The 15,468-nt window shown below is 35.8% G+C and overlaps 1 protein-coding gene across 4 annotated transcripts in view; it reads right to left on the reverse strand.

Moving 5' to 3' along the window:
• Window positions 1–1,234: 1,234 nt before the first annotated feature.
• Window positions 1,235–15,468, reverse strand: part of ERCC8 (ERCC excision repair 8, CSA ubiquitin ligase complex subunit) — a 55,406-nt gene continuing 41,172 nt past the window's right edge. For 2 of the 4 annotated variants that reach the window (XM_059175057.1, XM_059175058.1), the window contains exons 10-12: window positions 13,627–13,824; window positions 8,788–8,868; window positions 1,235–1,411 (exon numbers count right to left, since the gene is read on the reverse strand). In XM_059175057.1, the coding sequence (XP_059031040.1) occupies window positions 1,343–1,411; window positions 8,788–8,868; window positions 13,627–13,824 (348 nt within the window). In that variant the 3' untranslated portion in view covers window positions 1,235–1,342. The remainder of the gene's footprint in view (window positions 1,412–8,787; window positions 8,869–13,626; window positions 13,825–15,468) is intronic. The other 2 variants (XM_059175060.1, XM_059175059.1) reach the window with 2 other exon arrangements.

Consider the following 15,468-nt stretch of genomic DNA (forward strand, 5'->3'; position numbering starts at 1 on the left):
AAGAATCAGAAAGAAAGGGAGGAGGTAAGATTAGCTTCATGATAATCACTTGCGGGTTATTATACAAGAAGAGTAGACAATAAAGTATAAATTTTATGACAACATTTCATGTTGAGCCAGATTTCCTGCCAGGGCATTTTCTGCTTTAATGAATGAAACAGGACTTGCTCACATCTTAATTAAGATTCACAGAAAGGGAGTTTAAGCACGAGTACAAGCTTCCATCTGACACATTAAAATAAAGAAAACATAGGATTTTCCCCAAGTTAAAAACCTTCTGTGAGGGGCGCCTGAGCAGCTCAGTGGGTTAGGCTTCTGCCTTCAGCTCAGGTCATGATCTCAGGGTCCTGGGATCGATCCCCACATTGGGCTCTCTGCTCAGCAGGGAGCATGCTTCTCCCTTTCTCTGCCTGCCTCTCTGCCTACTTGTGATTTTTCTCTCTCTGTCAAATAAATAAAATCTTAAAAAAAAAAAAATTAAAAAAAAAAACCAACCTTCTGTGATCCACTTTTTGGACTGAGCCCAAAAATATTTAATTAAAGCTAGACAATGGTTGGCTAAATGAAATCATTGCAAAAACTGAACACATGAATAAAAAAGAATTTAAAAATAGGATGCTAACTTTTCAACTATCATTTTTGATAAGACTGTCCTCAGTAAAAGCATCACTGAAAGTGAAAATGAACAAGGTGATGATACAGCCAGTAGTAGAAAGTCAGTTCTGATAACCTTTACTTGCTCATCCTGAGATTGCATCTAACAGTTCAAACAATGTGTTCAAGGTCCCACTGGGGGGATGGGGAGAGGGAGGGAGGGTGTTGTCAGGACCTGTCTCAAAAGAGAAGGTTCAGTACAGAGAGATTACTATAACAATAGGGGACATCCCAGGCAAGAGCAACTGGGATCAAGGAGCCATCTTTGATTAAATAAACTATATAAAAGTCTGCTTCAGGATTTCATACAAATACTACCTTCATTTTATTTATTTATTTTTAAAGATTTTATTTATTTATTTATTTATTTATTTATTTATTATTTGAAAGGCAGAGACCACAAGTAGGCAGAGAGAGAAGAGGAAGCAGGCTCTCTGCTGAGCAGAAAGCCAATGCAGGGCTCTATCCCAGAACCCTGGGATCATGACCTGAGCTGAAGGCAGAGGCTTTAACCCACTGAGCCACCCAGGCGCCCCTACTACTTTCATTTTAAAACACAGGTGAAAAAAAACACCAAATTCAGGGGTACTTTAGCTGTCATCACACAGGAAGAAAACAATAACAACAAAAAACAGTCCCATTTTAAAAGTTTCATCAAAAGAGACACAAAGGTACTCAGGATTGAGAATCATCCTTCCTCATCACTGCTGCTCCACGCATCTTCAAATGCTGGATTTATCTGTGATTTGGTTGTAGGCTAAAAAAGGGAGAGAAAAGGAAAACTTAATTGTTTTACCTCATAATTTTAGGTTCACAATATAGTTATGAAATATATAAAATGAAAAGCAATTACATTATTTCAAAAGTAACAATATAACAGTTAATTCAAGATAAAGGTAATGTAATACCACACATACAATGTAAGGCAACAGACATCTTAAATAGACAAGCCAGAATTTATCCAAATTACCTATGTTTCCTTCAAAGTAATTACCTCACAAACACATGAATGCATAAATGCATCTATACACACCCCCCCACACCCCCACACACCACACACACACACACACACACACACACACACACACACACTGCAGCTATTGCTTATGGCATTTCTGCAACTTTTTGGAATTATCTGGAGACAGCTGCCCATTAACATTCATGTGGCTAAGACTGAACTCAGGTCTATAGTCTGACCTGATAGCCTAAGGTATTAATGTGCCTACCTGACTTTAAATACACAAATACCCATGTTTGGGGAATAAGGTGTTCATCAAACTGAGTAAAACCATTTTTGGTACAAAAACTAATGTGAGTTGTTATGTAGTAAAGTTTATTTATTTTTTTCATAGCTGGTAAAGCAGTTCCCAAGTACATGAAAAATACGTCAAAAATGGTAATATGTTTGCCATTAGCTCACAGGTTTTCCAGGAAGATTTCTTTGAAAGATAAGATGCACTAGTTATCTTTCCTGTTAAAGTTGTATTCTTACAACCTTAGAGCCCTACCTAATAAAAGTAATCATCAGCAACTAGAGGAATTTTAATTATGTGTGGCATTTCAGATCCATTCACTCTCCGAGGAAACTTTTTGTTTGGCTACCTTCTCACTCTCTGGCAAATGACTAAGGGGCTTTAACGATGGTCTCATTTTTTCGAGTATCTCATCATTCTGAGCCAGGTTTGCTTCTTATTCTGCAGCTTTTACATCTGCTACAAGTGTATTCTGACCCCAAATCCAATGATGTATTAGCGCTGAGACCACTCATATATTACCTTATATATTGCCTTTTACAACATACGGCAATGTTTTATGTTAAGAGGAACCCCAAACTGTGTCTAAGCATGTTCACTGCCTTTTTGATATAATGATTTAGAATCATAAAATTTAAACAATGATAACAGTAGAGAAAGTGTGAATTTCCAATGAATTTCCTAGTATCACCCAACATAGCTAGAAAAGAACACATTAATTTAAATATTCCTTATGGTTATTAAAGCTGTAGATCAGAATCTATTATTAAACCTAATGTCCGCTACCAGCACCATTATAAAACTTAATGTTGGCTATCATGACTCAGTTGTACAAACAAAATTCCATTATATCTCACATGTCCAGATAAAAACTATTACCACAGATGTCCATCAACAGATGAATGGATAAAGATGTGGTACACACACACACACACACACACACACACACACACAAAATGGAATACTATGCAGCCATCAAAAGAAATGAAATCTTGCCATTTGTGATGATGTGGACGAAACTAAAGGGTATTATGTTGAGTGAAATAAGTCAGTTAGAGAAAGACAATTATCATATAATCTCCCTGATATGATGAAGTTGACAGGCAAAGTGGGGGATTTGGATGGTAGGGAAGGAAAAAATGAACAAGATGGGATCAGGAGGGAGACAAACCATAAGAGACTCTTAATCTCACAAAACAAAACTGAGGGTTGCAGCGGGGGAGGGGTGTAGGGAGAAGGTGGCTGGGTTATAGACATTGGGAAAGGTATGTGGTGTGGTTAGTGTTGTGATATGTTAATAAAAAATTAATAAATTAAAAAAAAACTATTACCAAACCTCAACTAATTATTCACTTATTTCTAGCAGCAGTCCACTGATTTGCAATCGATGACTGTACTGCACTTAAGTCTATTTTTTCATCCAAATGTTCACTGTACAGAATTGCGGCTGAATCACTATATTATACACCTGAAACTCGCCCAACACTGTTAACTATACTGGAATTAAAATTTAAAAAAAAAAGATGTAGTATTGTTCTTGGGGGTTAGGAGATTCCTCTCCTCTACTCTATCTTTAGAGGCCTTTAATTCTGCCTTAGATATCTCCCCAAAATGTTTCTGAATGTCAATAAGCCACACAAAGGTCATACCTCCTAACTTCACTATGGAAGCCCAATATGTAATCTATTAAACACTTAAATTTCATTTGAAGACTCAAGAGAGAAGCAAAATTATATTTTATTGTAAATTATTGTTGCTATGGTGAGCAAGGAAACCAGAATAATTTTGTAAAAATTGAAATGAAATATTGGCAAATTTTGAAAAATACTACACTAATACTAATACACAAATACTGTAGATTTTACTGTTTATAGCAATAAAGAATAACAATATAAATGCATTATAGTATGATTACAGTTTTATTTTATTGCTTAAAAATCACAAATAAAACATACTTGTAATTAAAAGCTACTGTAAGAATGTTGTATATGGATGTGGTACCCATATTACCATTTGAGACCTACAGATGAAGTCTAACTACCATCTCGCACTTGGGTTTTCTCTGTAACATCTCCTCCTAGTGGACATTGTTTCTGAGCTTGAACCTCACCATGTTGCCTGTTCTCCTGAGAAACACTTGTAAATGTTAGGAGATAGAGAAGCTGTAATTTACAAGGAATCTAGTCCAGGTCCAAATAATGGGAAGGAAGAACAAAACCAACCCTTACATCTACATATACTTCTTGATATATTCTAAATTCTTTACTGTCAATTACTGGGGAAGTCTCTACTGTCAATTACTGGGAAGTCTACGGGAGCAAAATAGGGCTGTCCATGTCAGCAAATGATTATAGCTGACCCTGAACAATAGGGCTTTGCACTACGTGGATCGCTTATATGCAGATTTTTTTAAAAAATACAGTACAGTATTGTAAATGTATTTTCTCTTCCTTATGCTTTCTTAGTAACATTTTCTTTTCTCTAGCTTACTTTATTGTAAAAATACAGTATATAATACATATACAGAATATATGTTAATTGACTATGTTGTGGATAAGGCCTCCTGTCAATAGTAGGCTCTTAGTGATTAAGTTATGGAGGAGTCTCAAATTACAAATGATTTTTTAATTGCATGGGGATGGGTGCCAGCATCCTTGTTGTTTAAGGGTCAGCTGCCAGTATCTACCAAGTGGTAAATAAAACAGCTATGTATTGTGTGACTATCAAAATAAAGTAAGATTTTTGGTGAGAGGACAGATTTGAACCATAATGTAGCTGCCCTATAGATCTCAGGAAGGAAAAAGTGATTAGGCGTTATATAGGCTTGTCTTGATCATGACCAAGTTTTAGGAAAAGAGGGTAAAAGGAAGCCAGAGTCCTCAGAATATAATACAACAGCCTTCCAATTAAATACATAGATTTATGCTTAAAGACCATAAAACCTGTCCCTATCACCCAATGCCTTTCAATTTCTTACAGTACGACTAAATTTCCCCTCTATCTTGGATATCAGAAGAAATACTGCTAAGGAATTATGTCTTGGTTGATGGGGAAGTAAATCTTATCTCAAGGGTAGATTTGAAAGGAAACTGAAGAACAGTTTTGCTTGATGATTCTGATATTTGGAGATACCATAAACTTGTCCTCAATCCACAATGGATGGTAGAACAGGGATTCAAACCCAGTTGCCAATATGATTATTATTTAGTTTACCTGAAACTGAAGACTAAGTGAGTGTGTGTGCATGTATGTGCATGTTTTGTTTTGAAGTTGTTCCTACACAGTTCTGGGAAACTGCAGCATCATTTATTTGAGAGCTGAGATAAAAACACTTCTTTTTTATTTTTTTAAAGATTTTATTTATTTACTTGAGAGAGAGAGCGAGAAAGAGCATGAGCAGGGCAGAGGGAGAGGGAGAAGCAGACTCCCTGCTGAGCAGGGAGCCTGACACAGGGCTCGGTCCCAGGAATCTGGGATCATGACCAGAGCTGAAGGCTTAACTGACTAAGCCACCCAGGTGCCCCTAAAAACACTTTTAAATATGGGTTAAGTAGTAAATATACATGTTAGGAGTAGGGTCTGGTACAGACCTACTTCTCTCAGATCTAAATCATCATCTTATTCACATTCTACCTATATTCAAAGGAATCTTTCAAACTAAAGTTTTATGAAAATAATTTTATCCCATACCATTTTATAAGAATGATGGCTATCTTAAGGCATATAAACAGTATATTTTAAAAGATAAGGTTTTATAGCTCTAAAACTTAAATATAGGGGTGCCTGTGTGGCTCAGTAGGTTAAAGCCTTTGCCTTCGGCTCAGGTCATGATCCCTGGGTCCTGGGATCGAGCCCCGAATCAGACTCTCTGCTCAGCGGGGAGCCCGCTTCCCTTCCTCTCTCTCTGCCTGCCTCTCTATTTGTAATCTCTATCTGTCAAATAAATAAATAAAATCTTAAAAAAAAAAAAAAAAAACCAAAACCTTAAATATAAAGCTAACTTGTTTTTTACACATCTCTATTTGCTTTCCTACTTGTTCGGTTCAGTTTCCCATATGCAAAAATTCTTCTAGATAAGAAGTTCAAACTATCACTATAACTACATTGTATAAATAAAACATCAGAGTCACAGACTCTTTATAAATTAAGCAATTTCATTTTCTTCTAATATCCTTTTTCCATATTTAAGTCATAGATTTACTTTTAATTTCTTTTTATTATTTTCATTTGGTTATTTTTGATTGTTATACTTCCTAACATAGCCTCTAGTGATCTTTCTTGGGTTTTTGGGTTTTTTAATAGTGTTTTAACTTGGGTTTATTGCATACAGTAATTCCTAAACCGCAGGACACAGTGATTAAATATGGAAAATAAATGGCTGAGCCAAAGTATTTGACCATACTAAGTTTTTACAGAAGAATATCTAGTCATTCAAACCATAAGAGACTATTAATCTCAGGAAACAAACTGAGGGTTGCTGGGTGGTGGGGGACAGAGGTATAGGGTTGCTGGGTAATAGACATTGGGGAAGGTATGTGCTATGGTGAGTGCTGTGAATTGTGTAAGACTGATGATTCATAGATCTGTACCCCTGGGGCAAATAATATATGTTAATAAAAAAAGAATTATTTAGTCATTTAAAGCAGCTGTACACCAAAACTAATCAAAGCCATAATAAACTAAATTAGATATGTAATGAAATCTGAAAATACTCATACAGCAGTTGGCCAGATGCTTGAAGATTTACCATTGTGTGTTTTCTCTTTTTTATTTGGATTAGGGCCCAAAAAAGTAAGTCACAGGCTTTACACTACAGTAAACCACAGCAGTTGCAAATCTAGGTATAAAACAGATTTTGTCAAAAGCTGCTAAATGTTATCAACCACCCCCATAAAAACTCATTTCCATGTGGTTTTAATCATTTTTCCACAAAGGAACTAAATAGGCGAAAAATTTTTTAGAATTTTAAACTTGCTCTACCAATACTTTTCATCTCCATTTAAGATGCTTTGTTTTTATATGAAGACTTGAGTAAGATTAATTCAAGGTGTTTCTAACTGCACTATTTGTATTTCCTACTTTAAAAAATTATATACATAAATATTGGTTTTTAGATATTTGACTTCTTATATCCTAGATATTAAGACGAATATAGATTAACAGTGCTTAGTAAAATAATCTTTGGTGGGAAAGATAGCACCTTTACTTTTTTTAAGGATTTTATTTATTTATTTGTCAGAGAGAGAGAAGCGCACGCGCAAGCACAAGCAGGGGGAGCAGCAGGCAGAGGAAAAGGAGAAGCAGGCTACCTGCTGGCTACCTGCTGAATAAGGCGCCTGATGCGGGACTCAATCCCAGGACCCTGGAATCATGACCTGAGCCGAAGGCAGGCACTTAAACAACTGAGCCACAGGTATCCCAAAATAGCACCTTTAGACAGTGTAATACTGTCTAAAGTGTGGGTTAAGCCGCTGCCTTTGGCTCAGGTCATGATCCGGGGTCCTGGGATCAAGTCCCATATTGGGCTCCTTACTCAGCAGGGACTGTGCTTCTCCCTCTCTCCGCCTGCTCATGCTCTCTCTTTCACTCTCAAATAAACACATAAAATCTTAAAAAAAAAAAAAGACACTAACAGACTAGCTGATAGAGGAGTATATATTGGTAAAATTCAAGTGTGTAAATAAAAAAACCTTAAAAATGTCATATGTGGTAACTCAAGAGATAAAATTTACTTCTAGGAATCTATCCAAATAAGCAATCAGAAATATAAACAATTTATAAATGGTTACCTTGATTTGTTTATAGTGATCAAAAGAAATGTCTCCAAATATGTAAATATTTAAGTAAATTGTGATATATAAATGACAGCGTGCTATTATTTTAAGAACAAATTTACAGGGGCACCTGGGTGGCTCAGTGGGTAAAGCCTCTGTCTTCGGCTGAGGTCATGATCTCAGGGTCCTGGGATTGAGCCCAAATTGGGCTCTCTCCTCAGTGGGGGGGCTGCTTCCCCCTCTCTCTCTGCCTGCCTCTCTGCCTACTTGTAATCTCTCTCTCTGTCAAATAAATAAATAAAATCTTTAAAAAAAAAACAAAATAAAACCAAAAAACCCACAAATTTACCAATAGTTATTAATGATAGGGAAGAAGATTTATTATTAAGTTAGTAAAGTAGGATGCCAAGTTGTGTATCCAAGCAGATTAATTATGTTTAAGCAACTATATATGCATAGGAAAAAGCAAGAATGAAGCAAAGGAAAAGTGTTAACAGTAATTCAACTTTAGACATTTGAGTTGTTCTTTCAATATTTTTCTGGGTTTTCCAAAAATGTTGCAACAGGCAAACCATTTTCACAATGTGAAAACACCCAGACATGCTTTAAAAGTCTCTCTCATGGGGTGCCTGGATGGCTCAGATTGTTAACCATCTGGCTTCAGCTCAGGTCATGATCTCCAGGTCCTGGGATTAAGCCCTGCATCAGGCTCCCTGCTCAGTGGGGAGTCTGCTTCTCCCTCTCCCTCTGTACCACCCTCCCCAGCCCACCCCGCTTGTGCTTGCTTTCCCTCTCAAATGAATAAATAAAATCTTAAAAAAAAGTCTTTCTCGGGGAGCCTGAGTGGCTCACTGGGTTAAGCCTCTGTCTTCAGCTCACGTCATGATCTCGGGTTCCTGGCATCAAGCCCCATATTGGGCTCTCTGCTCTGCGGGGATTCTGCTTCTCCCTCTCTCCCTGCCTGCCTCTCAGTTACCTGTGAAATCTCTCTGTCAAATAAATAAATAAAATCTTAAAAAAAAAGTCTTTCTCATGTAAAGTAAATTAACAAAACTATTTTCTTTATGATTTAAAAGTCACTGTAAATTTGTGTAAATAATATTTACCTCATCATCATCAGGAACTGGTTCATATAAGGATGGTACCCAAGCAAGTATATTGCAGTCTCTGCTACCACTATAAAGTTCCTATAACACAGAAAATAAAGATGTGGTTGTGGGTCAGTTTAAAGCTGGTGCCAATCTGAAATGAATAGATCATTTAAAAGACTAACTCTTAGGTTATATCAATTAGATTAATTTTATTTCTATTCCTCAAAGAAACTCAATTGATGTCTTTTGTTTGCTTAAGATGCAGTAAAGCTTTGTTTCATATTTTAAAATATTGTTAGGATATGTCAGAGCTTGCCAACCTGGAAATTTTACAGAAAGATTCAATAACCTATTTTTTTTTAAAAATTAATCATGGTATCCATTTATTTCAAGTGTCAGAGTAGAAAAAGAAAAAATAGATTGAATCAAGAGTCTGTCCTTCTCTGTCAATAACTGAGATTTAAGAAAGACATCAGTAAAAAAAACCTTATGAGTTCTCGATAAAATAGGCCAGAACTTCACAAAAAATATTTAGCTCACAGCTGTCCAACTGGCTGTTATTCAACAGAAGAGCTTTTAGATCCATATGCTATGCTTAGTGAGTTTATTTAATAAGGACAAGCTTGGGCTGATACACAGTCTATGTTAACATCTTTATGAATATGCTGTTTATACACAACTGAACAATTTTCATTTCCGTCCCCAACAAAACTTTAGGAATATGTTATACTGTCTGTACTAAAAACATTCCTATGAAGCAGTGAGATACACTCATATAAAAAGGGTATAAATTGGTATGATCTACACAGAATAGAATCTCAATACATGTCAAAAGTTTTGTATGCATTTCTAAGGAGTCATGCCAAAGACATATGAAATTCAAGGATATCGGCAATATTTAAAATAACAAAATATGGAAATAATTGTCCAAAACTAGGGTAATGACTTATATATAAATTTATGTTGTATTCATAGTATGGGATGTCATATAATCATTAAATTTGTTTTTTAAAAGTGTTTAATGACATTGGAAAATACTCAACGTCAAGAGAAAAGAGAAGGATATGAGCCACAGAGTCATCTTGTGAAGGAAAAAAGATGTAGAACATACGGTCAATTAAAAAGAAGATAAAAGGCTATGTAAAGAGAAATGTCTAAAAAGAAAAAAAAACAGAAAAATGATAAGCAGCGGTAAAACTATGAATGACTAAGTGGTTTTTTTCCCCCACACAAATTTATTTCTTTATTTCTACACAAACATTTTATTTTTTCAACATGTTCAACATGAGGCTTGAACTCACAACCTTGAGATCAAGACTTGAGCTGATATGAAGAGTCAGATGCTTAATCAACTGAGCCACCCAGGTGCCCACAAACATTTCTAATAGTGAAGTTTTTTCCTGCTCTGTATGCAATTATTTATTTTCAATACTGTTCATCTTAAAAAGTTTGAAATATGGTACAATTAGTATTTTTCTAAAAAAAATAAAGGTTCTAGATAAAGGGAAATTAAGATTATAAAGTTATTCATAGAAATATAGATGTGGAACACCTGGGTGCTAAAGTTAAGTGGCTGCCTTCAGCTCAGGTCATGTTTCTAGGGTCCTGGGATGGAGTCCTGCATTAGTCTCCTTCCTTGCAGGGAGCCTGCTTCTTCTCCCTTTGCCTGCCGCCCCCTTGCTTATGACCCCTCTCTCTCTCTGACCAATAAATAAAAGCTTTTTTTGTTTTTTTAAAATATAAACAAATAAAAGGAAAGATAGATGTAAAAATATAAAGTAAATCTGATTTGTTTATACATTATCAAACTTCCTAAGGGAACAAAATTCTAGACTGTATTGTTTAACCTTGGATATATAGTTACACTAACTGTGAATGATGCAAAGATATTTTCAAATGTTCAGCACCGTTGAGCAATTTAATTTCCTGAGAATAAAAACACACATACACACATATGCACACACACATCTCCCAGATAACTTGGTCAGATAAGCTTACAAGGCAATTTGTGGTTAAATATTGACACACTGATAGAGACAAAGGAAATTCTGCAAATGTTTTAAGAAAGAGGACTTAAATTAGAATGACTAATAAGGACTTCAGGTAAATGGAAGGATTTCAATTGAGTGTTAAGGTTTTTGGGAAAAGTTTAGGTCTTCATTTGGGAAATTAGATTAAAAAAAAAAAAATCAACAGGGGCACCTGGGTGGCTCAGTGGGTTAAAGCCTCTGCCTTCGGCTCAGGGCATGATCCCAGGGTTCTGGGATCACCCTGCATCAGGCGGGCTCTTTGCTCAGCAGGGAGCCCGCTTTCTCCTCTCTCTGTGCCTGCCTCTCTGCCTACTTGTGATCTCTGTCAAATAAATATATTTTTAAAAAATATTAAAAAAAATCAACATAAGAGACTAAGCTGACATGAATCCTGTCACTCTTGAATGGCTAAGTGTGTATTTCCTTTGAATAAGGACACTCATAAATTACAGTGCATCCAACAAAATAAAAAAATTCACAATGATATATTACTGCCAGCTAATTCTTAGACTCCATTCAGGTTTCATCAACTGTCTGAATAAATGCCCCTCATGGCAAAAGGGTCCAGATTAAAATCATATGCTGCACTTAGTTGTCATGTCTCCTAACTTTCCTTCCATCTGGAACTGTTCTTCAGTCTGCCCTTGGCCTTCCGGACCTTGACAGTTTAGAAGATACACACTAGTTATTTTGTAGAATGCCCTTCAAATTTTCTTGTTTCCTCATGATTAAATTGAGGTGATATATCTTTGCCAGGACTATCATTGAAGGAATATCATGTAATTGGGATGTTAACTTTGATCATTTGATTAAGGTGATGTATGCCAGGCTTCTTCAAGGTAAAACTACACATTTTACCTTTGTAATTCATAATTTTGTGTAGGAAGGTATTTTGGGACTAGGTAAACATCCCACTCCTCATTAGACTTCCAATGTATTAGTTTACTGTTTACTTACTTATCCCTGAATGGATTCATGTATCCTTATTTTAGTCAATGTGTTATAACCCAGTACTATCATTATTTCTTTCTTTCTTTTTTTTTTTTTTTAAAGATTTTATTTATTTATTTGACAGAGAGAAATCACAAGTAGATGGAGAGGCAGGCAGAGAGAGAGAGAGAGAGAGAAGCAGGCTCCCCGCTGAGCAGGGAGCCCGATGTGGGACTCAATCTCAGGACTCTGAGATCATGACCTGAGCCGAAGGCAGCGGCTTAACCCACTGAGCCACCCAGGCGCCCTATCATTATTTATTTCAATGTCAGGTATATCTTGTTAGATTTTTATGGTTATGATAGAACTACTATAACTATCAATTTTGCTTTCAGGTTGTAAATTCTGTGTAGTATTTAATTTGAAAAAGGGTTCTACTGCTAAGTGGATGTAAAGTACTACCCTATTTTGCTTTTGAGACTTAGAATTATTCTCCTTTTCAAAAATCATAATGAATATAATGGGGTAAGAGCTGGAAATTGTGTGATGTAGTGCAGTGATTCAAGCCTGTGTACGTAGCTTAGAGAAATGAGATTATTTAGGAGGCAACTAGCCCAGGTTTCTGGCTGTGACCAGCTTATCCCGGCTATTCCTGGGGCTGATGGGACCAGTATCTTGGCACATTTTTGATCTATTCTAGGCACACGTGTTAGGAATTCTGATTTGGTAGAAAGCAGTAATTTAAGTCAGTATATCTGGTTTAAAATCTTTGCTGTGTCTCTTAGTGACTTGGCATAAAAAAAGACATACAAGAGTTTCTTGAATAGACAACCATGCTCTGTGAATAACTACTTGCAGGTTTGAGGAAATGCATGTCACTTCTCTGGTGTCTTAGTCTTCTTCTCTCAGAAGTAATACTAAAAATATTTAATAACTAGTACATCAGGATACTGACCAGCAGACATAACAGCCAAAGAGTAGAAGCGGGATCCTGACAGTCCCTCTTAGGTGCTGGGCTGAGGTGTAAACTAGGAGGCCTCAGGAAAGGGGGTGAAGCTAGTGGTCTCTTAGGGTGCTTGGTGCAATAGTTATTTAACAAAAAGTAAAATACGTATTTGAATATTTTAATAGTGGCTATTGCCATGTAGTGTGCTGGCTGAAGAATAAGCACTGTGTATCTTACTCTGTAGTATCAGACACAAATTAAGTAATTAGCATTAATGAATAAATGATTAAGAACTTTACCAGGTGATAACACCCTTCCTAGCTCTAATAATCCATAGTTTTCATCCTACCAGTATTTAACTCTCATGAACCTCACTTTCTTTACCACAAAATACAGAAAATACCAAGTTTTGCTATATTAGAGACTCATTTAAAGGAACACGTGAGGTAATTTGTGCTAATATTCTCTGGAAAAAAAAAATCTGCTGTTGGTAAAATGAAAGGGAAAGGTCAACTCAAAAGTAAATGATTAGCCACTGACAGGAAATAAATTAGAAATAAAATCCAAGATAGACTCACACATATAAATCAGTTTTTTATAAAACCATATTTTGAGATTAGACACAGTGTTCCATCTTTTCCCAAAAAATTGACTGCAAGACATTATTTTTAATTTGCTAGATATTTTCATCTGGTAAATAAATGGAATCGATATGCAGAAGAAAGAATTTATTTCAGTCAAGTTTCACAGTACTATACTGATTCATGCAAATATCCTATACTATCTAAAACTTAATCTTGTATAATCCTCTATTCAAGAAACCCTAGCTCAAATGTGGATTACAAGTGTAATTTCTCAGACTGAAATCATACCTTACTCTTCTGTATATAACCAGTCTGGCAAGCTAGCTACCTGAACATTTTAAATTCCCTTAAGGATCATTCTTACCTGGAAATTAGAGTGGAATACACAGCAGTCAACACTTTTATAATGTCCCTTAAGCATAGTTATCTGTTCTCCTGAGTAAATTGTATAAACAGCAATAGTGCTACCATATGGTACAAAAACAAATTCTGAACTGCAGCCACAGGAGACAGTGAATTTCAATCCTTTTCTGCTGTCATTATTAACTTTTCCATAGTTTACCTGCAGGATGTAAAATCGTAACATTACTCATATCTTAAGTCTGAATTAAAAAGACAACAAAGACTAGAAGAAATATTTACTTAAAATATTATATAACATACTATGGAAAGGGCTGTTATTAAATCTGTAGAAAATGATCAAGGTTATAACAAAGAAACAAGAGCCAATGACATAAATATATGTTTCACATAAGAGGAGAATACAAATAGTAAAAAAATCCACAAAAGTGAATGCTTACATTTAAGCCAGTCTAGAAATAAAATGTAAATTAAGGCAATCTTAATCACTTTAGACCATTTAGCAAAAAATTTCAAGAAACCTTGAGACAGTGAATACCATTACAAGTGAGGTAACATGTTGGTGGCACATGTTGGTCAATCCTTCTAAAAGGCCAAATTATTTATTATGCAACAAAATGCAAAGATGTTCTTTTTGGGGGGAGGGAATAATTCTCTTCTTATTTTAAAATATTTTTTCTTAAGATTTTATTTAATCAGGGACGCCTGGGTGGCTCAGTTGGTTAAGCAGCTGCCTTCGGCTCAGGTCATGATCCCGGCATCCTGGGATTGAGTCCCACATCGGGCTCCTTGCTCCGCAGGGAGCCTGCTTCTCCCTCTGCCTCTGCCTGCCATTCTGTCCGCCTGTGCTCGCTCTCTCTCCCTCTCTCTCTGATAAATAAATAAATTAAAAAAAAAAAAAAAGATTTTATTTAATCATTTGATAGAGACCCTGGGATCACAACCTGAGCTGAAGGCAGATGCTCAACGACTGAGCCACCCAGGTGCCTCTAAAACATTTTTAATTGTGGCAAAATACACATGGCATAAAATTTGCCACCTTAACCGTATTTGAGTGTACAGTTCAATGTACATTCACACTATTGCGCAAACCTTCATTATCCTCAATCTCCAGAACTCTTCATCCTGCAAAACTGAAACTTTGTACCCATTACAAAGAAAGTTATTCTTACTCCTTGACTTAGTAATTACTCCTGGGAATTTATCTTAGGAAAATAATTAAACAGGAAAAAGCTATATACTCAGAGGAATTCAATGCAGCATTACCTAGAATGGCAAAATAGCTAATGATAATATAAACTCCTAATAGTGTTACAATATCTCTACAGTTTACATAGTAATTAATAATTATGAAAACTATGCAGGAAGTAAGGATAAAAACTAGTTATAAAAAAGCACAGAACACAAATACATATATATATTCACACAAAACTGCAATTTAGGACAAAAATAAAAATTCTGCACCTGTACGCCAAAGGTGCAAGCCCAATATCAGCATCTCTTCAGCAGTATGAAAAAGAAAATTCCAGGTCCTATCCCAATCCTACTGAACAAGAATCTTCACTTTAATAAGATCCCTAGATGATCTAAAGGCTCATTAAAGTCTGAGAAGCTTTGGGCAAAATAAATTGATAGCGCTAATAGTGCTGAAATTATCCTGTTGATAATTTAGATTAAGCAGTTCAGAATAAGTGTAAAACCAGTAGCCAAACATTTACGATTTATCAGCAGGAAGATCACCAAAGACTCTCAATACTATGGCTAACACTAGAGTTTTAACCCACTCAGCCACCCAGGTGCCCCAACACTAGAGTTTAGACAGTGATTTATTTTTTTTGCCTTTTTG

The sequence above is a fragment of the Mustela lutreola genome, chromosome 5 (assembly GCF_030435805.1).
Source record: "Mustela lutreola isolate mMusLut2 chromosome 5, mMusLut2.pri, whole genome shotgun sequence".
Taxonomy (NCBI): Eukaryota; Metazoa; Chordata; class Mammalia; order Carnivora; family Mustelidae; genus Mustela; species Mustela lutreola.